We start from the raw sequence: 26,324 nt of genomic DNA on the forward strand, positions 1-26,324 counted from the left end.
TGGGGTTCAGAGAGGGGCTGGTCAGGTGTTTTCTGGGGTAATTCTTCCTCTTGGGCACCTCCACCCTAGTTCTGACCTCCCTTATTGTGAACGTGCATGACTCGTTCCCAACATCAAGTTTACATTCATAATTCAAGTCCACAGCTGTTTAAAAATAAAAGACAGGAGAGGAGAAACTACAAAAGAAAAAAGCCCCAAACCATTAAAAAATAGGTAGAGTCCCTTGGCCAGCCTGTTTTTTTGCCAGTGAAAGAGCTTTGCCAGTGCCAGGCAGGCACACTCATGAATAAAGCAGCTGAGTGAATCCACACGAGCTGGGGAGAGAATGAATTTTTTATCAAGGAGCCCTGTTAGCATATTTACTATTGATTTATTGGATGGAGGCATAAAACATCAGCACTTTTGCTTTTGCCTTCTCCCCAGCTCTGTAAGGGGAGAAACAAAGGGAAGGATTTGCTTCTATTGAAAGTTGGCTGAATTAACGTTGTGATTGCATGTCGTGATGGGAGTTAAAACTGCTCCTACACAGCCAGTGGTATTGGAGCAAAATTAAAATGCTGCCAGCTTTCAAGGATTTTACCAAGAGTCTGCTGGTATTTTGTTGGGTTTTTTTGTTTGTTTGTTTTGTGGGGTTTTTTGTGGTTTTGTTTTTGTGTGTGTTTTTTTGTTTGGTTGTTTTTTTGTTTGTTTGTTTTTGGTTTTTTTTGTTTTTTTGGTTTTTTTTTATGAGTCCCATGGAAGAGGTTAGAAGGGTGTTTGTAGGGATTTAGGTTAGGCTTAGCATGGTGGGTGCATCCTGATACAAGTGCCAGGGCAGGGGGTGGAAGCAGCTGGGAGCTGAGCAGAGGTTGGGCAGAGGGAGCCATGGCAGCTGGGCTTGTTGGGAAGAGCACTCCAGGGGCCTGAGAGCTTGTATGGGCTTTAAATGCTTGAGGCACAGATCTCTGGGTCTCCACTGTGACCCCAAAAGTGTCCCTGAGATGCCTCAGTTTCCCTCTGTGCAGCACCTTGCTCTGGGAGAACTGGGCTGTCAAGTTTAAGGGACACTGAGTTTTCAATCCCAGTCCTGGAGCCAGGCTTGGTGTGGGCACAGCTCAGGGGGTGCTGCTGAAAGCCCTGCTGCTCTTTCTAACCCAGAAGGCTCAGGAGCAGTGAAAGAGCCCTCAGTGAATTTCTGGATGTAACTCTGGCACATCATGTCCAGCGTTTCATCCCTCCTGCCTCCCTCTCGGGTTAGACCTGTGGGCAGGCTCAAGTCCCCCTGAGATCCAACCAGGCCTTAATGTTTGAGCTGGAACAGAAAAATTGATTTGATCTCTTGTCTTGTGCTGCTTAATGAGCCAGCCTGGAGCTGGGCCACAGCCCAAACCCTGGTGGCTCTGTGGATGGAGGGCTCAGGGCAGGCAGAGCTTTTCCCTGGTGTTTGTCACTGTCTCCAAAGTCTGGCTCGTCCTGGCTCATTGTGAGCGAGGCAGAGCAAACACAGCAAGTCCCTGCCCTGCCCTGAGCACGAGGTAACCCAGCAAAGGCTCAGAGAAGGCTGGTTGATCAGCTGTATTTCAGCACATTTCATTTTTAGGGGCTTTGCTGGTGGCATGGAGTTGTGGATCTGTCGCCAAGTTTGGGCTTCAAATGAATAAATAAATGACAAACGATCCTTTGGCAGTGACGAACCTGCTGCACTCCCTTTGCAGGCTTATGTGGTTTCCCTTCTCCCATCTGTTCCTTCCTCCAGCTCCTCCTCATGGGCTGGCTCTACACCCCTCTAGTCTGGCTGACAGCAATTCCAGGCCTCATAAAACCATGGAATATCCTGAGCTGGAAGGGACTCACGAGGATCAGTCCTCACTGAGTGGGATCCACTTACTCCAACCGGAGATGTTTGGTTGGACAGGATGGGAACTGAAGAAGAGCCTCCAAATATAAAACCTGGCTTTGCTCTGGTAATCCCAGGACAGCAGTCCCAGGCACTTCCCCTTTTTCTCTGTTAGGAAATACCTGGAATTGGCTTTACTTCATCCCTCTCATCATCACTTTCTTCCCTCATGTGTTGGGGAAGAAGGGTAGGATGAATGTCCTTGTTTCCTCCAAACCCACCCGTGGAGATGCAGGGCAGGGCAACAGGGAAAGGAAAGAGCTGAAAGCAAAGAGAGAGGAATGGAAAAACAAAACAGGGAATGAAAAACTGGCATTGCTGGGCTGGGATAGAGCTGGACTCGATGATCCTTGTGGGTCCCTTCCAACTCAGAGTATTCTGTGACTCACCTCAAAAGACAGAGGAAGACAGGGATTGAAAAAGGCTTTCAAAACCAAAATGGGAGATCGGGCTGCTCAGAGCTTTCCCTGTGTTCTTACTCCCCTTTTCCCTGTGTTCCTAATCTCATTTTCCCTGTGTTCCTAATCTCATTTTCCCTGCCTTTCTACTCTTTTTTCCCTGTATTCCTACTCTCATTTTCCCTCTGTTCCTACTCCCATTTTCCCAGTGTTCCTACTCCCATTTTCCCAGTATTCCTACTCCCATTTTCCCTGTATTCCTACTCCCATTCTCCCCTTGTTCCTACTCCCATTCTCCCCTTGTTCCTACTCCCATTTCCCCCTCCTGTTTTCTCCCCAGCCTCTCCCGTGCTGGGTTTGCCTGGAGCAGGGCTGGTGTGTGGAGGGGTTGGTTGCTCCCTGCTCCTCTCAGCTGAGTCACTGATCAACTGACACAGATATTTCTGAAGATGTTGGGCTATTTGGAGGAGTGCTCGTCATGTGTTGGATCCAGAGCCCGTTCCTTGAGGAAGGATTTATGCAGACATGGAGCATATCAATTATCCCAGGGGTATTTACTTGCAGCAGGGCTCTAAATGTTATTACCTGTAAGAAATGCCCTGACACACCACACTTTGGCTTGTTCATTGGGTGACTTCTTCTGCAGAGACACTCAAGGTGGCATCAGGTCCATGGCTGGCTGAAATAAAATGCTCTGAAGTGCTCTTTTCCCAAGCAAATTTGCTCTTGCAAATATGCTTGGGAACAGTGAGCAAAAAGCACCCCAGATAACAAGAAAAAGGCCCCAGTATAAGTTGGAATTAATGCATTTTGTGCCCGTTGTTGTCTGAGAGCCCCTCTGTGGGAGCTCTGCCTTTGGACAGCAGGGTGAGCTTGGTGATCCTGTTTACCTTCTGCAGGAGGAGGAGGAGGAGGAGAATTTGTGTCTTTACTTTCCTTCCCCCCCTTTTTTCCTTTTTTTTTTCCCCTTTTCCCCTTTGCTTTCATGTTTCCTTTTCTTTTTGGGTTTTTACTTTCCTTTTTACTTTTCCTTTTACTTCCTTTGGGTCCTTCCTCTTTATCCTTTTTCCCCTTTTTTCCTTTTTTTCCTTTCCCCCCCCCTTCCTCCTTTTTTCCCTTTTCCCCTTTTCCCCCCCTTCCCCCCTTTTTTTCCCTTCCCCCCCTTTCCCCATTTTTTTCCCTTTTCCCCTTTCCTTTCCTTTTCTTTTCGCGTTTTCACCTCCCTTCTCCTTTTCCTTTCTTTGAGCCTTTCCTTCCCTTTTCCCTCGTTTTTCATTCCCTTCCTTCACCCCAGATTCTCCAATTGCCGCATTCTTCACTCACAAGAGAGGAATTTGCATTTTCCTGAGCACTCAGTAAATGCCCACGTGGCATTTCACTTCTCAGCAGTTCCCTAAAGAGCTCCCTGGTGGTTGATGAATGCGGGGAAACTTTGTCACACCCTCAGAACACCCTCCCCTCCCTCCTCACCGGTGCTTACTCAGGGAGCAAGGATGGCTGTTTGGTGACAGGAAAGTGCTGAGTAAGCAGCTGTGGAGTTGCAATCCCCGGGAACACTCCTGGTTTTCTTGCAGACTCCTTGTCTGTGTGTGCAGATTCCGGGCACGGTGCCACCCTGGCCTTAATTGCAGCCCAGCTGAAGGGAGGGCCGTGGTTCCCTCCTGCTGCTGCTGCCTCAGTTCACATGGAAATGCGATGATGCTGACACTCAGCACACGGGCAAGAGTTGAGGTGGGGAGAGAAGAGGCTGCTGGAAAAGCCAGCCCAGAGTTAGGTCACCTAAAAATGCCTCTTGGCCCCACAGCAGGGTCAGCCTGGAGCTGTGGAACTCCCAGAACCGTGGAATCATTTAGGTTGGAAAAGGCCTTTAAGGTCATCGAGTCCAACCATTCCCCAGCACTGCCCAGGCCACCCCTGACCCACAGCCCCAGGTGCCACAGCCACACGTGGCATCTTTTAAATCCCCCCAGGGATGGTGATCCCACCCCTGCCCTGGGCAGCTGTGCCAGGGCTGGACGAGCCTTTCCATGAAGAAATTCCTCCTGATGCCCAACCTGACCCTCCCCTGGTGCAGCTTGAGGCAGTTTGCTCTTGTTTTATTTCCTGTTCCCTGGGAGCAGAGCCCGACAACCCCCAGCTCCCCCTCCTGTCAGGGATTGCAGAGCCAGAAGGTCCCCCCTGAGCCTCCTTTTCTCCAGGCTGAGCCCCCCCAGCTCCCTCAGCTGCTCCTGCTGCTCCAGCCCCTTCCCCAGCTCTGTTCCCTTCCCTGCACACGCTCCAGCCCCTCAAGTGTCTTTCATATTCTGAGAAGCCCAAAATTGAACCCAGCACTGGAGGTGCCCCAGCAGTGCCCTCACCAGTGGGGCAGGCACTGCCCTGGGCCTGTGCCCATCCTATTTCTGGCACTGCCCAGGGGCCATTGACCTCTTGCCCACCTGGGCACACCTGGGCTCACCTTCAGTGGCCGTCACCAGCACCCCCAGGGCCTTTTCCAACATCCCAACCCCTCTGCCCCAGCCTGGAGCGTTCCATGCTGTTGTTGTGACCCAAGGGCAGGACCCAGCACTTGGCCCTGCTGCCCCTCACCGTGCTGGCCTCACTCAGCCCACGGATCCAGCCTGTCCAGATCCCTCTGCAGAGCCCTCCTGCCCTCCAGCACATCCACATCCCACCCAACCTGCTGTCATCTGCAAACTGACTGAGGGGGCACTTTGATCCCCTCATCCCCATCATGTCCAGAGTCATCAGATGAATCTTCTCACTGGAGCTGATGGCAAATCGTGCTGTGGATGGTGGGACAATCAACTTGGTTCATCAGTTCTTTTGCTGGCCTTTCAACTGCTGAACACACCAGAACATCAGTGGTGGATGAGCCCACGGAAATCCAAGGGGAATCTCCTCTGCCCTGCAGGCTCTGTGTGGTATTTTGTTTCTGAGGTGAATTAATATTTGGTTTTGTCTCTGTCTTTTTCTTTGTTTCCAGACAAACGATGCTGCAGGAAATACCTGGAATTGGCTTTACTTCATCCCTCTCATCATCATTGGCTCTTTCTTCATGCTCAACTTGGTGCTGGGCGTCTTATCAGGGTAAGGACACCAATGACTTGTTTGTCCCCACCTGGATGTGAAAAGGGAAGATGTGTTGGTTTTAGTGGGAAGATGTAACTGGGAGAGCTGGGTGATACATCCCACTGTGCATTGTCCCCCTTCCCACTTTTCCTACCCTGCTTGCAGTGGGATATTTCTGTAAGACTGTAGAACCTTGGGATGGGGATAAGCTGGTGAATAATCACTATTTGAGAGGATTCTGAACCCAGACCCAAGAGCTGAGTGAACTCCCTGTAATTCCACTGACCTGGGCCAGTGCAGCCAACACTCCTGTGCCACCTTGAAACCCCACCAGGAACCCACTGGTGCCAAAACAATGCTGGAACTGGACATGGAAGCGTGGATAATGCACTTGGTGTAACTGGGCAGCACAAGGGGAGGGGATGATTAAACTAAAAGCAGTTAAAAGATCTCAGGGGTTTTTTTGGTTGTTTGGGGTTTTTTGTGTGTGTTGATGTTTTGTGGTTTATGTTTTATTTGTTTAATCTCTCTCTGTTTAAGTCAATGTGTGGATTTTGGGGACCCACTGGTCTCCTGATGTTCCAACCCCAGGGGTCAGCCGAGGTTTTGGTGTTGTTGCACCTGAGTTTTGGGTTTGGACCCTTGCAGGAATTGAGCTGCCAAGCCTGAAGCTGAGCTGGAACGTCCCCAGCATGTGAGGAAATTTGATCTGGCATTAACAACCTGCCTCATCTCAGTGGTTTGCAGGCTCTTGAGTTCTGGCACCTCATTTTGCACAGCATTTCTTCTTAGATCAAGCAGGTGATTGAGACTCTATAGATGTATAAAGATCTAGATTTTTTTTTTTATTTTTCTGGCTCTTGGCAGCAGGGGAATAAAAAAGACTTCTTGCTGCTGTGTGGTAAAAACCTTTCAGTGCTGCACCTTTGCTCTTCCTTTTTAAAGCTACCAGAGAAGAAGAAGTGTTTTCCAAAGCAGATATTAATGCAAAATTGTGTTATTTTGTAATTATTTTGGTCCTCAAAGCACACAGTGTGGTAGGAGCAGGGAGACAGCAGTGCAGCTGTGTTGGAGGGCTGTGGGCGTGTCCTGCTCTTTGCTGGAAGACAAACATCCAGTTGTCATCATCAATGACTGATCAAAACCATCCATAGGACATCCTTTTGTTTTCAGAAGGAGAGTTTCTTGTCTGATTTATGATTTAAAGGGAGCACCCACACCAGTTCTTGAGGTGTCTGCTCATTCTTCTGCCACCCTGGGGTCAGCCCACGGTGACTGGAATGATCCATGGGATTTAAAACAGGCTCCTGTTTCTTTGTGCTGGATCCCAATGTGTTTGGTGAGCAAAAGGCAGAGACTCTTGTCTGAGTCTCCTGAAAGCCTCTTGCTGCTCAGGGCAAAATATGAATATTAGAAAAATATGAATATTAGATAAATAGGAATCTCCTCTTAAAAATGCAGCTCTGGGCACCAGGTCTGCCTTTGGTCGTGGTGAGGAGGAGATTTTCTTCTTCACAGAGGGAAGCTTTTAATTTCTGTTTGGCAGAGTGGATTGATTGATGGCCTTGCCTGGAATAATTCCTGGGGAGAGGCTGAAGGGAATAAACATCCCAGCTCAGGGGTGAGCACAGGGCTCAGCAGGCTCTTGGTGGGCCTGGAGCTACTGGGCAGGGAAGGAAAGTGGGGATAAAAACCCCTTCCCTGTGAGGGTGCTGAGGGCCTAGCACTGATTGCCCAGAGAAGCTGGGCTTTTCCTTTTTTATCTTTCAGTGATCCTCATTTTTAATCTGTTTTTTCCTTGTATATTTTCCCACTCTGACCAATTTTCCCCTGTCAGTGTGTGTGTCCTGTGGCTCCATATTCTGTAGCCAAAAGCAGCAGGCAGCACCAGAGTGAAAAAAAAAAAGAAAAAGAAAAAGAAAATATGCATTTCTGCTGGAGGGTATTCTTTACAGGGGTTTCTGCATGGAGAAAGGATCATTGGAAAATACATGTTGACTTCCATAAGGTCCAGTTTCACTCCAGGACATGGAAACACCCCCATCCCACTGGCAGTGTCAGCAGCAGAGACTCTTGGCAATACCCCACATTCCTGTTTCAACAGAACCAAGTTAATTTGGGGTTAGGGGTTCTCCAAACAGCCCACGAGCAGGGTTAACTCAGCTGCTTCTTGTTTTCATGATCTGTGCAGCTCAGCCTTGAATGTCACTGTGCTGGATCCTGGGGGAATACTCCGCTCTCCTTCTCCACACATTCCAGAGAGGGAAGAGCAGGGAGAACCAGGGGATGTAACACCCCCAGGAAACCTCTGCAAAGCTGAGGTCAGCTCACCAGTGTGATCTTCATTACTGTCCTCTTTCCCTGTTAGAATCATAAACCATCCTGAGCTGGAAGGGACCCACAGGGACCACTGAGTCCAACTTGTTGGCCAGGTTTATTTGATTTTCCAGCACTTTGCCCTGTCACCATGAGCACCAAGGGGTTAAGATCCAGTCTGGACCTTGGAAAGCCACAGGAAAAGGTTTTCACAGAATCTCAGAATATGCTGAGTTGCAAGGGACCCACAAGGACCATCGAGTCCAGCTCCTATTTTTCATTGTTGTTGTTTTTGAGCTGTTTTTCCTTGTATATATATTCCTCAGTGGGTAAAGAGGAAGCTGCAAATTTCTGAAGCAGATATGCAGTTACTATCACAGATTATGGCAAAATAATTAATCACAGAATCACAGAACTGTTTGGGTTGGAAGGGACCTTAAAGCTCAACTTCTACCCCCTGTCATGGGCAGGGACACCTTCCACTAGCCCAGTTTGCTCCAAGCCCTGTCCAGCCTGGCCTAAATCTGAAATGACAAGAACTTATCAAGCTTCCTACCAACACTGGGCTGTAGAGAGCTTTGCCATAAATCTGAAAGGAATGTTCTGCCTTCCTGTGGTTCTTTGTGAGCCCCTGTCAACAGCCAGCAGATACCTGAAATAACTGGGCTTAGCTCCTGGTTTTCTTTGTTTGAGCAGTGGAGGGAGATGGAGCCAGTTTAAGATCCCCAGCCTCAACTTCTCACAAAATGTAAAAGAAGAGATGATACTATGATTTTGAAATAAAAAGCGAACAACCTCTCCCCTCTGCTGATTCTTCTGGAATTATAGGGAGGAAATGGCCTCAAGCTGTACCTGAGAGGTTTAGATCAGATATTAGGAACAGTGTTTTCATGGAAAGGGTTGGAAAGTATTGGAACAGGCTGCCCATGGAAATAGTGGAGTCAGAACCCCTGGGAGGGTGAAAAAAATATGTGGATGTGACACGTGAGGACATGGTTCAGTGGTGACCATGGGGGTGGTGCTGGTTGACAGCTGAACTCAGTGATCTTAAAGCTCTTTTCCAACTGTAATGATTCCACAATTCTGTGGTTCTGTAACAAAAGCAAAGGCAGGGAAGTGACAGGGAGATGGGGAAGTGTTGGTGAAAACATATTATAAAAATGACCCCCAATCTCAGGCCACAGTTGATGTGACAGAACGCTCAGCATCTGACTAAAGCTGTGATTAAAAGCGTGTTGGGTGCATAGCTCAGCTTCCATGAGCCTCTGGTGCTGTACAGAGTGTCCTCCTCGTGTGAGCTGATCAAAGCCCTGCCAGAGCTCTTGTTCTTGGTTAATAATTAACAGCTTCCCAGAACGGCTCTGATTTCTGCTCCTCTCCCCTCCCCGTGCAGGGGAACAGCCAGTCTGAGTATCCAGACTTTCCCAATGATCCAAGGAAATGTGGGGTTGTTGCAAACACCTCATCCCTGCTGGTGCAAGGGGGTGTTGGGCTGTGCATGTCCTTTCAGCAGCTGCAGTGAGTGCTGTGCCTGCCCAGCCCAGTGCTGAAGGTGGGCTCTGACTGGGGAAACTGGGAGCAGATCCCCTTTGCCAGCTGGCACATCACAAGCAAATACAGGCTGTGCTGTTTTCCTGCAGGAATTGAGGGTTTTCCTGGAGTGCTGCCATGGTCAGAGGGGCACAGGTGAGCTGCAATCGAGCTCCTAAAATCCAGCAGGGTTGTTTAGGGGAGATCTGGGGCCTCCCAGCAGGACACAGCATCCCATGTGCTGTGGAGCAGTGGGTTGGTGTCCCTGGTGAGGGATTTTCCTCTCTGTTCCTCCTTTACATTCCCCCTGCCTTCTGCTTCCCTCCTCTGGTGCTTCATTCCTCCGTGAGCTGATAAAACCCAACAGAAACCAACAGAGCAGAAAAATACAGATTATTTTTCTTCTGGGGGAGCTTTCCCTGAGTGCCAGAGCTGATGTGAGAGCTCAGGACTGTTCAGGGCCAGGAGAGCAGAGGCAGGAGCAGAGATTTCTCTCCCTTTTGACACTCTGAACACTCAGAAGGCTTGTTTGCTTCTCCTTGTGAACCACAGAGGGCTGTCCACTCGAACAGGATGAGCTGCTGCCCATCCATGTGCTGGGAAAGCACATTGGGGTGACTGCCTGAGCCTGACACCTCCCCAACCTCAGACACACAAAATAAAAAAGGAAAAGGGAAATGAGAAAAAAGAAATCATTAAAAATTAGTGAAGTGAGGAGATCAGACACTTGGGTGAAGCTCTGCCTAGCCATCCACCCACCCACCCCAAAGGATGAACCAGGTCTTGGCCACACTAACAAGCTGCCCTAAACCATGACAATCCACACTATTGGAACTACTAATCCAGTTCCAGAAAGCTGGGGCCCTTGGTTGCCAGAAACTGAGCTTACATTTTGTCAGGTGTCCAGTTCAGCAGCAGTGAAAATGTTCAGGGATTTGTAGCCATAAAACATTTTTGCTTGAAACATCTTCTCGTGTCGACTGCGCCGGGTGTTTATTCTTATTAGATTATTTGTGACCCGGGTGGCAATAAAGGCATCCATCACAGGGAATGCAGCCTTTCCATGGGAAAAGATTGGCTGCCTCTGCTGGCACCACGGGAATGCTCTGAGTGCAAGTCATGTCAGGAGCCACTGACCCCAGATGCCTTCCTGTATTCCTGAAACACGGCGTCGTCTGCTTTTGGGATGTCGGGGGACGTGGCTTCAATTCTGACCAGAAAGTGCCCTGTGATGGCCCTGATGAATCTTTAATGGAACAGTTTACAGTGAGGGGGGAATGACACCCCTGTTGTTTGAGAAGTGCTGCACAACACTGGGTTTTTCCTGCCTTTGTCCTGGTGTCTTGCTCGGGCAGCTCCTGCCACCCGGGGATGGGCACCCACCCCACACACACACCGTGGCTTCCCAGTGTTCCCTCCCTCAGCAGCAACTTCCAATGCTGTTTTCCTCACCCTCCCAGCCCTCAGCCCCCTCTGAGCCCAGCCAGCACCTTTTTCCCGTAGACTGGTGGGATTGTGGAGTTTTCTGCTGCTTGGGTGCCGAGAGGGGTACTTTAATTTTGCCTGGTGATGAGCTGCAGGATCCTCTGCATCACATTTGTTTGGTTTGGTGCTTTGGATTCCGCCATGCAAAGAGGATAAACGTTATCCTGGGATGCTGTGAGGAAGATGATTGAAGTTCTTTCAAGGCTAATTGAAGTTCTTTCAAGGCTAAGTGCTTCCTGGCACTGCTTCCCAACAGCAGTGGGGAGCACCCAGGCTGGAGAGGCAGGGAGTGCTGGCCAGCGAGGGCACAGCCTGGGAATGATGCATTTGGATACTGAGAGTCTGTGCCTCTGGAGTGTGAAAAACGCTGCTTGTCGTGCCCTCAAATATTTATGGTGAAGCCTGAGGTGTTTCCAGCCCAGCCAGTGAAGACTGATGGTTGTTCCTGAGGTTTACTCAGCTGCAAGAACCCAGCGTGGAGAGGCACCACAGGGCCTGGGTGGGTGAGGGAGGGGGTTCCCTGCTCAGGTATTGCCGTGACATGGGCCAGGCTGCTCTGTCCTGGGATGTGCAACCCTTGTCTCATGTTTTCTGAGCCCATCTGGGGTGAGAACTGCAGGGAGAGAGGCCGAATGGATGCAGCATCTTTGTGACAGCAGGAGCCTGGCAGGGGACAGAGCCACAGGCTGTGCTGGCACCCTGCAGGGGTACAAGGGGCAGGGAAAAAGGCTTTCACTCTTCAATTCTTTAATGTAACCTCTGCTGCACCCTGCTTGGAGCAATCTGCAGCCTGGCTGCTCTCTGGGCACAGTCCCATTAAACACTCTCCCAGATCTCTGGGTCTCAGGGTTGGCCTTTGTGTCCCTGAGGTGCTTGTGGTGTCAGAGCAGCTCCTGGGGAGGGAGCACAGCCCCATCCTGCCCTCACCATCTCAGCGACTTGCTCTGTTCCATGACAGGTTTTCCCACCCTGAGGATTTTTGCCAGACTGAGATCATAAACCTTCAGCCTGCAGGACGTGCAGAGGCCGGGGAAGAACGAGCCTGATTAATTTGTCATGATGGCAAAGTGTTCTTCTGTCCTCCTTCCCCTCATTACAGGGACAATCATTCATTTCCCTGCAAATTTGTTCCCAGTTCACTGTTACCTGCTGTGATCTGACTTTGCCTGGTGTTAATTATTCGCAGCAGAAGAGCTGCATCATGGAAAGATATGAGATCCTGCTTGTTTTCTCCTTGCTTTTAGTCTTTTCCAAGGCCGTGCTTAAAAAGGGGGGGGGTGGGGTGTGGAAACAGAAGAAAAAAAATCTCTTTTTTTTTCCCTTTTTTCTTGCTCATCACCCTTCCCAACAAAGCCATCACTGCAAACATGAAATGTGGGAGAGGGATGTGTTTTTCTTACAGGAGGAGCAGTGACTTTCCACGTGGGCTTCGTTTCACCAAGTGAAATGTCCTATTAAAAGTGGGTCCTTTGCTCCTTTTGTGGGTTTGGTTGGTACAAGAGAGCTGGACCTTTTTTTTTTTCTTTTTTTTTTTTTTTTTCCCCTTCTGCTAAACCACAATGGAAATTAAAGCCTGTAATATAGGAATGGTACACAGGAGACCTAAATTTGAATTTCCTGGGGCTTCTGCTTTGACTCGGGGGTGGAAACTTTCTGAACAGAGCCAGAGGTTCAGGCAGCAATTGGAACAGGACGATGCTGGGAGATAAATGCTGCTTTTGAGCTCCTTTTTCTCATTTTGCTGCTGCCTCCTTGCTGCTGTGGCACTGGCAGCTTTTCAAATCAGATTAGGGGCAATCAAAGCAAAACGGGCACAAGCCAGAACTTAAAGACAAAAGGAGGAAGGAAGATGAATTGCAGGCTTCACCTCTGCGCTGTTCCTCTCCTCTTTCTAGAAATACAAGACATATCCCATCTCTGGCTTGCATTTGAAGCATCTTCTTGCTGTGCTCAGTGATAAAAGTGGCTGTGAAGCCTGGCTTGGTGCTGAGATCAATCTGTGGGTGATGCTTTCATCCTCCCTCAGCTGGCTGAGGAGAGCTGTGTGTTCCACCTCTTTAGAGCAACGAGGAGGAAGCAGAAGCAGCTCTGCCTGTGCAGGATTGATTGAGCCAGTCCTTACTCCTAAGCAGGGTATTAGGATGGGTTCAGCAGCTCAGCCAGCTGGCTCTGGGTGTTTGGGCTCAGCCTGGACATGATCACGCCCAGTGGGATCTTGGCTGGCTGTAATTCCAGGTGGGACAGAAACATATAATATATTTCTTTGGGATTTTGTGCCGCTGATGGGACAGCCTGGGGTGGATGATGAGCCCCAGAGCTCTGCCATCTCAGCACTAAGTAATCTCAGTCCTTCTCTGGGCTTTCCCTGTTTAATAACAAGGTTTAAAACTCTGACTTCTCAGCAAGCTGCCATTATGGGCAGGAAAACAGGTACCAAATGTCACCAGCATAAAGAAATGTCACCAGCATAAAGAAATCCTACAGAAATTATGGTTTTCCAGGTGAATCAGTGGTTCGGTTTCCATCTCATTCCAGCAGTTTTGTGTGCTCTCCCTGTGCCCCTGGGATGTGCTTCCTTTCACCTCCCTCAGAATTTTTTCTTGCCCAAATGAGGTGCATTTTCATGCTTTTTTCTCTGTGTCCCACGTGGGTTAAACCCCATCACAAATCAATATGCTTTGTCTGTGATCAGCGGTGCCCTGGCCCTGATTTTGAGAGGTATTTAAAACCAGTGATTTAAAAAATACCATATTTTCTTTTCTATTCATCTTTTCAGAGCACTAAGTCAGAGGCATCAAATTATTTTGGGTTCTGCCTGCAGGTTTCTCTGCATTTGAGGATTTGGTCTGGGGGGGGAGAAGAGCTCATCCTGAGCTCGTCCTGCTCCTTACTGTGGTGAAGATCCCTGATGCTGTGGGGAAGAAATCAATGTTCTGGCTGATCTCCTCTCATTTATTTTCCAGCCCTTCTGGGTGCCAGGTGCCAGTTCTGGACACAGCTGAGCCATGTCCTGGTGGATTTGCATCATCCCAGCTTTGGGCCATGATGCCTCATGTCCAGGCAGCTGGAAAATGCACTGTTTGTCTATTTACTCCTGGATGGGTTCATATTTTTCTTTCCTAAGCCAAGTTTCTAAGCTCTAACAGTGTCTTTTTAACTCCCCAGCATCCTCCCAGGTTTGTGCACTGCAGGGAATGATGCTCTCTCCCCTCTCCCCACCCTTTCCCCTGTCTCTCCCCTCCTGTGTGTGCTGCTGGGAATATTCCAGCCCCTACTGAGGCTGTTTTTCCTCCTCTCCTTCAGGAGTTTTAGTGAGAAACTCTGAAGGTTGGTGCCTCTGAGTTGACTGGCCTGCAGGACATCATCCCTGCAGGGTTTTTGTTCTCCTGCTGCTGCCTCCCTGCCAGCCCTCCCAGGCTCTCAGAGCTGTGTTGTGGGCTGAGTTGTGCCCTTTCATCTCTAAAGGAGTTCACAGAGTCACTGGTGATGATGGAGTGCAGCCTGTTGAAGCGAAATGCTTCAGGAATTGAGGGTAGTTGGTGTCCCCAGTCCCTGCTCAGCCCCCAAGCTTTGCCACCTCAGCACCCCCAGGAGGGGTGCAGATGCTCAGCAGGTCCTCAGGCCTCTCCCTGCATCTTCATCCAGGACCCTGAGCTCCTGCTTTTCTCTCTTCCCACTCCCCTGTCCCTCATGCACCCTCTCCATGGGCTCTCTCCCCTCTCTTTCTGCTGGGCTCCCTCACTGCCCCTGCCTTTCAAAGAACAGCTTTGCAGGAGGTAAAACAAATGTTTAGCACAGGCAAGGCTTTGTGTCCTTTGTTTCCTGACAGAAACTGTCACAGTCAGTCAGGAAGGTGTTGGGGTTTTTTGTTGCATCCTGCAGGGTCTTCCCCCTTATAAAGGGCTGAATGTTCTCCAGGAACACAAAACACAGAGATCTGAACCTGCAGAGCAAATTCTTCCCCCGGAGGAAGAATCTGCTGTTGTATAAGCACGTGGATGCTGATGTGTCAGTGAGGGAAATGGTAGGAACATTCCCAGGTGGAACGAGCCCCAAGGGGCTGTGCAGGACTGCGTGAGGGAGAAAACTCAATCACGCAGGTATTGCAGGACCTGCAGAAGCACGGGGAGGGTTTGCTGAGCAGGAATCTTCCTACCACACTGGTGGAACTGCCTTCACCCAAACACCTGGAATTTGGCTGGATTAGGACAAAGTGGCAAACCCCAGCATCAAAAACAGACCTGGGAGGGAGAGGAAAAACGAACTGATGGCTCTTTCTCCATTTCTTCCCCACGGCTGATTAACCAAAATAAACGGTAGGAAGTGAATTTCCACCCTTAAAATGCAATGAATGTCTCTGCTTGCCTGTGGATGCTCTCAGGATATTGGGAAGTTTGGAATTGTGTGTGATCCCCGTGCTGAGCAGTTCCCCCCGAGGGGCTCTGGAGGATCTTCTGAGTGATCCTAAGCCCCTGCTCAGGTGGTTGTATCTGCCAAGAGCACAAGAGATGTGGTTTTAGTGGCAGTGGCAGACAGCACTGCATTCATCTCGCCTCTCTTATCATCCAGCTTGTTCATGTCTGGGGTGCTACAAGTGCCTCTTCTTATCTCCGCAGTCTCTCTGCAGCCTCGCAGGGAAATTCCTACCTCGGTGTCGCTCCTGCTGAAAACTTAGCAGAAAATAGCAGATAATGGGCACTAAGTTTGTTGTGAGGTTCTTTCTTTGCTCTAAAAGGGGTGGACTGAAGCAGAGAGGAATTTTTAAGGTTTCCCCTCTCCCCATCGAGGCAGCCCCGGCAGCACAACCCAGGATTTTGTGCCGCCGCTCCTCTTGCAGCACGTGTGTGATGCTGCTCTGCCTCCCGCCTGGCAGCCAGAGGAGCTGCTGTTTTCCATCCTCTGTTTCCCACCCTCTGCCTCCAGCCCGTCCCTCCCTGTTCCTGAGGCTGTGGGGGCTGCTCAGCAGGCTGCTGACAGCTCTCAGATGCATCCCTGGGCACTGCTCCACGTTCCACGGCAGAGCTCACACCCCAAACCTCCTGTCCCGGCCAATTTTGTGTCTCCACCTGGAGAGTCGGGTTTGGCCCCTGAGTAACTCAGTGGAACATCTGCAGTCCTGGCTGGTCCCCGTGCCAGCAGCTCACCCACTCGGAGGCTCTGGCTCCTCTCCCGGCTCCTCTCCACTCCCCAGGGCTGCGTTTCTGCAGGCAGGACCGTGGCCCAGGATGTCACGCGTCACCCGCGATCAGCTTTGAGCGTTCCTTTGATGTGCTTGGACTGGAGACGAAGCCAACCCTAAACTCTGATTGCTTTATTTGTATTTGGAAGGCTTAAGATTCTAAAAGTTCTCGACAGCTGCTTTCCAGGAGTTGCTGGCGACGAGCTGAGATCTAAAACCGATTCTCTCCCCATCCCTCCGCCCCATTTTATTTTGAACGCTTAAAATTCTAAAACTTCTGGACAGCTGCTTTCCAGGAGTCACTGGCAGAGTCCTTCCAAGATCTGTGCCGCTTTCTGCTCACTCTGAACGCTTCAGATTCGGCGGCTGAAGGCTCTTCTCCCCTTTTAAAGACCTGAGATCTCCATGAGCTCGCACGAACTTGTGTGATTATTCGGAACGAGGAGCTAATTACCTGTGTTGTCATTCCGAGCCGCTAATCACCAGCACGATTAGCGGGAGCGGTGACAGCGATGCTGTATCATCTCTCCCGGCCTCCTCCCCGGGAGCGGGGAGCGGTTTGTCTGCTTTCGAAGCGGAAAACCTGAGCGGCAGAGGTTTAATGATGCGATTAGCCTTGCAGGAAGCTGCTGACGCCGGCCCTGGGCCTGTGCCACCAAAGCCAAGACCAGGACATGCTCCATCCCAGCTCTCTGCTGTCACGTAGGGAGGTTAATCAGAGACTCAGGGGATGAAGATTGGCGTTTGTTTATTTTTTTCCCCCTCCCTTTTTGGTTGCCGGGACAATATTTTTAATTTAAGACCAGTGTGGATAAAGGACTTGAAAGAATTTCGTTAGTTCATGATGTTGAACGCTGACCTCGGTGGTTACTCATGAGCTGACTGTGCCTCTCCTGTGGCTTGGGGGGCTCTTGAGTTGCCCTGAAGTGGCTCTTTCAGTGCATATTTACACTGAGATTTATTTTACTCCTCCACCCACCACAGTGATAAGCAACAGCCATCCATTTTCCTGGTGACTTTAAGCACCGACCACTCTCGAGAAGACAAATGTGACATGCTGAGCTCCACTGGCTGGCGTGTGCTTTCCAGGATGGATGTCCTTCCTTTGGATCCTGGCTGCTCCTGCTGTTACTGTCACTGAAGAGCTGAAAGGCAGCCCAGTCACCCCCCAGGACCTCGTGTCGCTGTGCTGTGCAGGAGCACTGACCTTTCAGCTCTCCATGCCCAGCTGGCCACACTGGAAGATGAACATTTGGAGGGCTTTGGGGGCTTTTTGGGTGATGAGAGCCGGGGGTGAACCATAAAATCATGGAATAGTTTGGGTTGGGAGGGACCTTAAAGCTCATCTCGTTCCACCCCCTGCCATGGGCAGGGACACCTTCCACCAGCCCAGGTTGCTCCAACCTGGCCTTGGACACTTCCAGGGATGGGGCAGCCACAGCTTCTCTGGACAACCTGTGCCAGGGCCTGCCCACCCTCACAATAAACACATTCCAGAGTTGGCCAAAGGATGGAAGACCAGCTATGAAGAAATTCCTGCATATTTCTGCTCAGGTTTCCTTTCTGGTGATTTGGGAGATTTTTACAAGTCCGTGACATAAATTGGAATTATGCTGAATAGAAGAGGGAACGTATTTACTGCTCCCAAACATTCCCAGGGGACTTTCTGTGTTTTCATTTACAGCTGGCAGAAAAACTTCAGTTGAAATATTTTTAGATTAAATATGGCATTTTGATATAATTCCCCTCCCCTCCCCTTTCTTTGAATGTGTTCTGGAATTTTGTTGAAGAGCTCTCAAATGGAAAATCTGGGAGTTTTCCAGTGGCAGCAAAGAGGGAATATTTCAGCTCCTGAATGGTGATCAATGGAAGAGACACACATTTTTATGAACACATTTCATATAGAAAACAGTTTTTTAACAAGTTCCAACTTCATCAAACTTCTCTATCATCTCCTGAAGACAGGAGAAAGAAGTGATGTCTTCTTTTGCCAGGAAGACCCTACAGAGACTGTTTACAAGTGAGTCACTCCAGGGAGTGACAGAACAAGGGGGAATGGCTTCCCACTGCCAGAGAGCAGGTTAGATGGGATATTAGGAAGAGATTCCTCCCTGTGAGGGGTGCACAGGTTGCCCAGAGAAGCTGTGGCTGCCCCTGGATCCCTGCAAGTGTCCAAGGCCAGGTTGGATGGGGCTTGGAGCAACCTGGGCTAGTGGAAGGTGTCCCTGCCCATGGCAGGGGGTGGAATGAGATGATCCTTAAGGTCCCTCCCAACCCAAGCAATTCTGTGATTCTGTGCATGCCAAACCTGCCAGTTCCAGGGAGCAGGAGGGTGCAGTTTTTCCCCACTGGTGACTTGTGAGACACGTGTGTGGCTGTACAGAAACTGCTGAAGGTTTGCAGCTTCTCCCAGTTTCTCCCTCACCTTCCCACACATTTAAAGTACAGGCCATTCACTTACGAGCTGGACTCAGCAATCCTTGTGGGTCACTTCCAACTCAGGATATTCTGTGACTCTGAAATATAAAGCTGTGATTAAAGGGACGAGCTCTGGGTAGTTTTGCTTTCCTTAGGCAGGATTGGAGCTGGCAGAGGATGAAAAGCTTTGCAAGGAGAGCTCTTCCTTCCCTGCTCCTGAGGGGTGAGGGAGCAGTGCCATGGCTCATCTGCTGTCCTTCCTGCCCACGGGGGTCCTCCAGGAAACTTCCTACCAGGTGTTGCCTCCTCCTCTGGGAAGTTTGTGGTGATGTGAGCCTGTAACACATTAAACGTGGCCCCTCCTCGCCTGGAGATTTAAATGCGTGTTGTCACCTTGTGCTGTCTGATCTCCTTCCTGCTGCTCCAGGGAGCAATCAAAACTCAGAGAAGGTCCATGGCCCCAAACAGCAGGCACTGAACCAGAAATGAGACCATCAGAAAGGGAGATGGAGAAGAGTGACCAGGCTGACACATGCAGGACTTGCAGGGATGTGCTGAATGCCAAGGAGGAGCCATCGGTTCAGAGCCATGTTTTCACTTTCCCTGTTCCAAGGATGGGGTCATGGGCTGTCCTGTCAGGTGGGGGACAGGAAAGGGGAGTCAGGAGACCGGGATGTGCTGCCAACATCAAGCTAAGGGCTCGGCTGATGGCAGCTCTCCCGTCGGTGGCTGTGCCGTGTGGTCGGTGCTGAGCCAAGTTCTCCTCACAGTCCCTTCCCACGGGTCAGTCCTGCCAAAGGAAGCAAAAGTGTCACCTCTGGAGGACAAAGTGTAGACTGGGAATGTACAGCTGTGTCTGGCACTTGGATCTCCTTCTACCCCGATTCCTTTCTCCCATCTCCTACTCCTCGCTGGCTTTCGAGAACATTATTGTGTTGATTACACGAGATTTTAGTCAAAATCCCTGGTTAACTACAGGTTTGCAACAATTAACAGTTAACTGAAGACATCAAGGACTCAGTAGAGTTAAGATGTCCAATGAGTGAAGTTCTGGAGTGCCTGAGGGAGAGAATTGTGATCCCACTTTAACCACAGAGATGAAGCCTCTGTGAGAGTCACTCCAGTGTGTGCCCAAAGTGAGGGGCTGCAGAGGCTGGCTCAGAGCTCTGTAAGTGGCAGATGGGCATGTACATCTTCACTTGGGGCATCAGAAACTTCCCAGAGGTGACAGGAATTAGCTCAGGGAAAGCCCCAGAGTGGGTTGTTTTGGCTGGTGGCTGTGCTTTTGTCTCAGCATCATTTCAAACTGGGCAGCAGGATGTACTTGGACGTGATTATTGCAATGGTTGGATGAACCTTCCTTTCTGAATTCCCTGTACAGCCCTGTCCTAATAATTTGATACCACATACTTGCTTTCCATGTGATTTCAGCAAATAGCAGGATCATTTTTACCTTCAGCATAGAGAATCTGAGCTATTTCACCTCAGCCCCAGAGTACTTGCAGCTCCCATTTGACTCCTGTTCGTCACAGTTATCTTAAACCTGGGAAAAATGAAAGGCTATCATGGAAGAGGAGATCTCTTCAGAAGAGTGCTGATATCTCTGTGACTTAATCTAGTGCTTCTAGGGGAAATTCTACTGTGGAGAGGGATGGATTTTAGTGCTGAGGATAATAATTGGTATTGCACGACTGGCTGTGCACCAGGATCTCGTTGCAATGGCTGTGGTGTGGCCACAGGGCACAAGAAATGCGTGCACAGGACAGTTTGCAGGTTCTTTCAGGATGAGAGAGGCAGAGAAACAATCTTGATTGAGCTACAATCAAGTAGCTCTTTGTCCGACGACGCCCACTGTGGTTTCCACTCACTGTTGTCGACTTCACCAGCTTCACGAGCACAATCCGAGAGGCTGAAGGAGGGCTGTGTGTTTCCCATGGCCACTGGTGACAGGTGGTTTCCTCTCTCTTGCCTCTCCACAGTGAATTTGCCAAAGAACGCGAGCGGGTGGAGAACCGCCGGGCTTTCCTCAAGCTCCGCCGGCAGCAGCAAATCGAGCGGGAGCTCAACGGGTACCTGGAGTGGATCTTCAAAGCAGGTAAGGCCAGAGATCTCCTCACCTTGGTCTTGTGGCCAGTAGAGTCTGGTGGTGAGAGAATGAGAGAGGGTGAGGCCCCAGAACCAGTCCTGGGTGTGGTTGGCCATGAAGGGAACACAAGGCTGGAGAGGGCCCGGCCAGCACTTGATTTTATGGGGGGGATCCTTTCTTAGCACTCCCACAGAAGTTATTGCAGGAGATCTCAGTTTGGTTAAGCAAAAACCAAAGGAGCTGAGCCAACTTGCCTTATTGCTGAGATCAAAGCAATTGTCTTAATACAGCATAATATAAAAAGTGATACAGTGCCCAAAGTCTCCACGGTGGGGAAACTGCTCCTTCCTATGAGTCATTTCTATTCTATTTACTTTCCAGCACAGCTGTTTTACAAGCCTTTCTTGCTGGGATGGTAAAATACACCCCAGTGTCATTTTTATGAGCTATAGACATCACTTGCATGAAACTCCCCCCAGCACATATTAACACTGCTTTATAACCATTATATCTGAACACTGCACTTTACTGCAAGCCCTGAGCAACTTGAGCAAGGACCCAGACACACCCATTTAACAGAAAATAGCCTGCTTTGCTTTTCCTTTCTATCAGACAGCAATGATTACCAATAATCTTTCTGTATTGCATAGTAGCTCATATTGATCCTACAGTCCTCATATAAACACTGTGAAATTCTTTCATGCAGCATCAAGGAAACTGGGGGGTGATTTCCTCCTTGCTTGCTTTGCTGAGAAGCTGAAGCACCTGAGTAAGGTGAAAACCCATTTTGAAACAACGCTGGAGAGAAAAAAGAAGGGGTGGTTTCTCAAACAAGCTGGGAGGTGCCTTTGTAGGCAGGTCAGCTCCTTCCTTGCCCGTTACAAATGGGGGGGCTGAGGGCCAGATTTATGCAGTGACTCACCTGATATCAGCTGATAGACCTGGCAGAGCTCAGAAGACATGGGCTGGCACCGTGTTCAAACCATGCCATCACTCCTGGTGATGCCATCGCTCGTCCTGCTGATGCCAGAGCCCTGCTGTGCTAAAATGTGCTCGTGCAAGCGAGTGGCTGTGTGGTCACAGCAACTCACTGCAGCATCAGCTGCATAAGCCAGGTACAGACCAGAGCCTCCTGGGGCTATTCTGATGTAGGTGGCCCTTGTCTGCAGTTACAGCTTCTGTTCTATGTGCACAGCCTGGGTGACAGTGTTTGGGAGAGCATTTTTGTGTGGCTTCTGATGCTTTGCCTCTTTCTCCTCTGAAGGGCTCATTGTCCCCAGGGAATGCCCTTCTGTGAGTCCTGGTACCTTCCTGAGGGCAGTGATCACAGAATCACTGAGAATCTGCTGAGCTGGAAGGGATCCACAAGGACCATCCAGTCCAACTCCTACCCCTGCACAGGCCCATCCCCAAGGGTCACCCCCTGTGCCCCAGAGGATCATCCAAACCCTCCTGGAGCTCTGGCAGCCTTGGGGCTGTGCCCACTGCCCTGGGGAGCCTGTTCAGTGCCAACCACCCTCTGGGGGAAGAACCTTTCCCTGAGATCCACCCTGAGCCTGCCCTGACACAGCTCCAGCCATTCCCTGGGGGCTGTCCCTGGTCCCCCCAGAGCAGAGCTCAGTCCTGCCCCTCCTCTGCCCCTGCCCAGGCAGTTGGAACTGCAGGGAGCTCTCCCCTCAGTCTCCTCTGCTCCAGCTGAACACACCAAGTGCCCTCAGTGTCCTCACAGGGCTCCAAATCAAGGCCCTTCCCCATCATTGTTCCCTCCTTTGGACACTCTCCAATGGTTCAATACCTTCCTCATTTTGTATATTCACCCCAAACTGCCCCAATCTTGCAGGTGAGGCCGCCCCAGGTCAGAGCAGAGTGGGACAATTCCTTCCCTGATGCCCCCAGGACAGGGTTGGCCCCCCTGGCTGCCAGGGCACTGCTGACTCAGGGCCAACTGGCACCCACCAGCACCCCCAGGGCCCTTTCCTGGCTCTGCTTTCCAGCCTCTCCTTCCCCACTCTGTCTGTACATCCAGGGTTGCCCCATCCCAGGGGCAGAATCCGGGAGTTCCCTCGTTGAACTCCCTCTGGTTGATGATTCCCAGCCCTCTGGTTTGCTGAGGTCTCTCTGCAGATCCGGGCAGGAGCTCTGACAACCCGGCCAGAGGGGGAGGCTGACGCTTTCAAATGTAAAAGAGGAAGAAGTTGCAGCTGTTTATGTGGTGGCTCAAACCCATTATTTCCCGAACAAAGTGACAATTGAGTGCCAGTTTTATTGTCGGGCTTCTATTCCCTGGGACTGTTCAACAGAAACTGCCCTCAGTCAGGCAGCCACCCCTCATTCTGTGATTCTGGAGGGATCAGAAAAAGAATCACCTTCCTTTCCATTTATAATTTGTCTCCTCATTGTTTTCAGCCACCTCAAATTCAAATGAATGAGTGGTTTGTCCAGTGGAGCAGAGTGCACTGCGGTTCTTGGTTTAGTGCCATCTTACTTAGAGGCTCCTGTGATTTTTGGTCTCTGAATCCTGGTTTCCCATCTGTAAAATAATGAGGACAATTCCCTTACAGGGACGAAGCTTTCATTTTGGTGCCTGTTTTGCCAAGAAGAGCCATGCAGGAATCATCATGCAGATGTCATCAGCTGAACTTGAGTTAAAGTTGAGTTGGAAGAGCTATAAAATGTACAATCAATCTCTGCTCCAGCTTTGCATCCCTGTGGGAATGGCTGGCTCTTCTATTTCTGAGTTGCCAGGGCTGAATTAATGCCACACCAACACAGAGTAAAACTGCTGTAAAATGCACATCTTTTGATTTAGTTTAATAACACGAGATCCAGAAGGTTTTGTAGAACAGGGAAGTGTGTGCAAAAGAGCTGAATCAGGGAATAATAAAAATACTCTGTAAAGGCATTGTTGAAAACACAATAGGAATATAAAAAAGCCTCCTAGTACAGCTGAATAATAACAGTAATTAAAATCAGCTTAGCAGTGTTAATAAAATCTTTGAATACAAAATGCAGCGTGGAGGCAAAGCAGAGCAGAGAGTGGAGTGTTTAGAATTCAGGCTCTGAAATTTGGGACTGTGCAGTCGACAGGGATTTCCCATCTCTGTTCTGAAGGCCAGGATTTCAGCTGGGAAATGATCTGGAATTTTCAAACTGGATCACTGCTCTTCCTTGTGAGGGGCTGTGGGGGAGGAAGAAGGACAGGCACAGACAGTCCAGCCTGGGTAGAAATCTCCTGGCCCAACCCCAGGCGGGGAGATTCAATAAAGGAAAGAGCAAAAGTCTTGGTGTTCTGCTCTGATGGAACTCTGGAGGGTTTTCTTGTTATTCCTGTGAATATCTAATTGTTTTTAAATCCTTCACATCCTTGACCTCATTGACTCTTGTAGCAAAGAGTCTCACATGCTAACAGTTCGTTTGATTTAAAAAAATAAACCAAGCCACCAAACTGTGTCCTGTCCTCAGTTTAAATCCTTTCTGCAGTGAGAGGAAGAGCACTTTGTGGTTCTTTTAATTACTTTTCTTTCTTTAATTTCCCTCTACTTTGTGTCCTCTTATTTTCTCTGCTCCAGAGCACACAGAACCAATCTGCTCCATCCCCTCTCTTCCCATGGAAGGTTCACCAGGTTTCTAATACTTATAACAACCTTCCTGAGCATTTTGTTTGCTTGGGTTTCCTCATTTATTTTTGATGCAAGGCAGGAAGAGTGAGAAGCTGCATTCCAGTGATTGATCAAATGGCATCTCAATACTTAGATTGTTTTTGCTCTGTAATATTTGACATGTTCTGAGCAGTTGCTGGAGCTGGAAAGGTGATTTCCTTGGCCTTGGTAGTGCTCAGGTTTTTACCTCAACTGGTTTAAGACCAAGTATGTGAGTAACTAAAATCTCTCCATCTCTACACTATCTCCCGTTGGTCAACAAGGATTTTAATTTCACATCATGTTCATCATTTACTGACTACTCTGAAGTGTCTGTAATGTGTCTCACAGCCTTCTCTGTAATTTGAATTATATCATCACAGAATCACAGACTGGTTTGGGTCGGAAGCTCCACCCACCCTTGGACACTTCCAGGGATCCAGGGGCAGCCACAGCTTCTCTGGGCAACCTGTGCCAGGGCCTGCCCACCCTCACAGGGGAAAATTCATCCCAATATCTCATCTAAATCTACCCTCTTTCAGTTTAAAGACAACTGTGCCTTTCAGAGGAATTAAAAAGAGGTGAAAGCGAGCAATGTAATCCATGCAAATGATTTTGCCCCCACTTCCTCCATTAAACTCCTCAAAACTGTAACATCCATTAGGCTGTCATGCTGCATTTCCAACCAGAAGTTCTCTGCACAGAGTAAAGAGCTTATAAGCCCACAAATATTCTTTTGAAGATGTTTCTCTTATCTTCCAAGGACATGCATCATTTTGAAAACACTCTGCTCAGAAGTCTTTCAGTTCAGGGCTAATCAAGTTGTGTGCCTTTTGCATTTTAATTCTTCCCAGCTCTCTCACACAGCACTGATTCAGAGGGTTTCTGTCTCCTGGCTGTGGGAATGGTTTAACCTCTCTCTCCCAGCCCACTGTAACTTCAGTGCTGTCCCTTGCCATGACAAAACTTTAGGAATTCTCAGGTTTCTTTAGAAGAAAGAGAGCAACAAGTCCTTTGGTCCAGGTGGTCTAAGGACTGTATTATTATTATTATTATCTTTTTTCTCTTTACCAACTCTGACAGTTGCTAAGTCAGTTTTTCTTCCTTTTCTTCTAACTTCTGTTGCCTGTTGAACTGAGTTATTTGAACCCACAATGTCCTCTCTCCCCATGCCAAAGGCAAGGAGCAGGGGCACCACGTTTCCCTGCTGCTCTGCCTGTATTGTTCACCTTCCAGTTCCTCAGTGCCAGCTTTGTCTGTATTTCCAGTCCTTCCAGTATTTAATAACCAGCAGTTCCCGTCACTGCTGAGTCCCCTCTCTCTCTGATATCCTGGTTTGGAGGCTCCAGGTTGCTGATCTGATGCCATCTCCCTGTGGAATATTTATTCTAATGTAGAGTCACAGGTTTGGGAGGTTTTTTTGGGCATTCCAATTATCCTCTCCCAGGCTCTGTGTTCCAGTGATGAGTGAAGGCAAAGCAGCTTCTGATCCTCTGTGTGGTTAAACCCCTTCCTGGCAGTGCTGAGTGTCCTGCTGAGCTGGTTTTTTAGCAGGAGCCCTTCCAGGGTGGATGTGTTCCCTGGGATTCCCAGAGGATTCAAGGCACACACAGGAGTGACTGTGAAGGGAGAGAACTGGGGGGCAATGGGGGTGGAGAGTCGGGATTGAGGGAGTTTCATAGGTGGAACCTGGGCTTGTAAAGGGAACAGTAAAACTGAGCCCAGGTGAGATGTGTCCATGGATGGAGACGTGTCTATGGATGGAGATGTGTCCATGGATGGAGATGTGTCCATGGATGGAGATGTGTCCATGGATGGAGATGTGTCCATGGATGGAGATGTGTCCATGGATGGAGATGTGTCTATGGATGGAGGTGTGTCCATGGATGGAGATGTGTCCATGGATGATGTGTCCATGGATGATGTGTCCATGGATGGAGGTGTGTTTATGGATGGAGATGTGTCTATGGATGGAGATGTGTCCATGGATGGAGATGTGTCCATGGATGGAGATGTGTCCATGGATGGAGGTGTGTTTATGGATGGAGGTGTGTCCATGGATGGAGGTGTGTCCATGGATGGAGATGTGTCCATGGATGATGTATCCATGGATGGAGATGTGTTTGGGCACCAACTCAGTGCCCTGAGCTTGGGGCAGAGGCTCAGCTGGTTTGCAGAGTTGTCTCTTAAGAACCTGTACTCTGTAGGTGAGGATCCACTGACACCAGCAGCCCTTGGGAAGGGGTGTCCATGTCCATGTCCATGTCCAAACCATCCCTTCCTCATGTTTTAGGACAGTCATACTCATTGGTAATTGCTTTTTATTTCC

At 49.5% G+C, this 26,324-nt stretch overlaps 1 protein-coding gene across 13 annotated transcripts in view; it reads left to right on the forward strand.

Moving 5' to 3' along the window:
• Positions 1-26,324, forward strand: part of CACNA1B (calcium voltage-gated channel subunit alpha1 B) — a 283,230-nt gene that overhangs the window by 115,884 nt on the left and 141,022 nt on the right. For all 13 annotated transcript variants that reach the window (XM_050319737.1, XM_050319741.1, XM_050319736.1 and 10 more), the window contains exons 7-8: positions 5,258-5,361; positions 20,251-20,366. In XM_050319737.1, coding sequence (XP_050175694.1) covers positions 5,258-5,361; positions 20,251-20,366 — 220 coding nt within the window. The remainder of the gene's footprint in view (positions 1-5,257; positions 5,362-20,250; positions 20,367-26,324) is intronic.

Source organism: Myiozetetes cayanensis, unplaced genomic scaffold, assembly GCF_022539395.1.
Source record: "Myiozetetes cayanensis isolate MyiCay16 unplaced genomic scaffold, myiCay2020 scf23, whole genome shotgun sequence".
Taxonomy (NCBI): domain Eukaryota; kingdom Metazoa; phylum Chordata; class Aves; order Passeriformes; family Tyrannidae; genus Myiozetetes; species Myiozetetes cayanensis.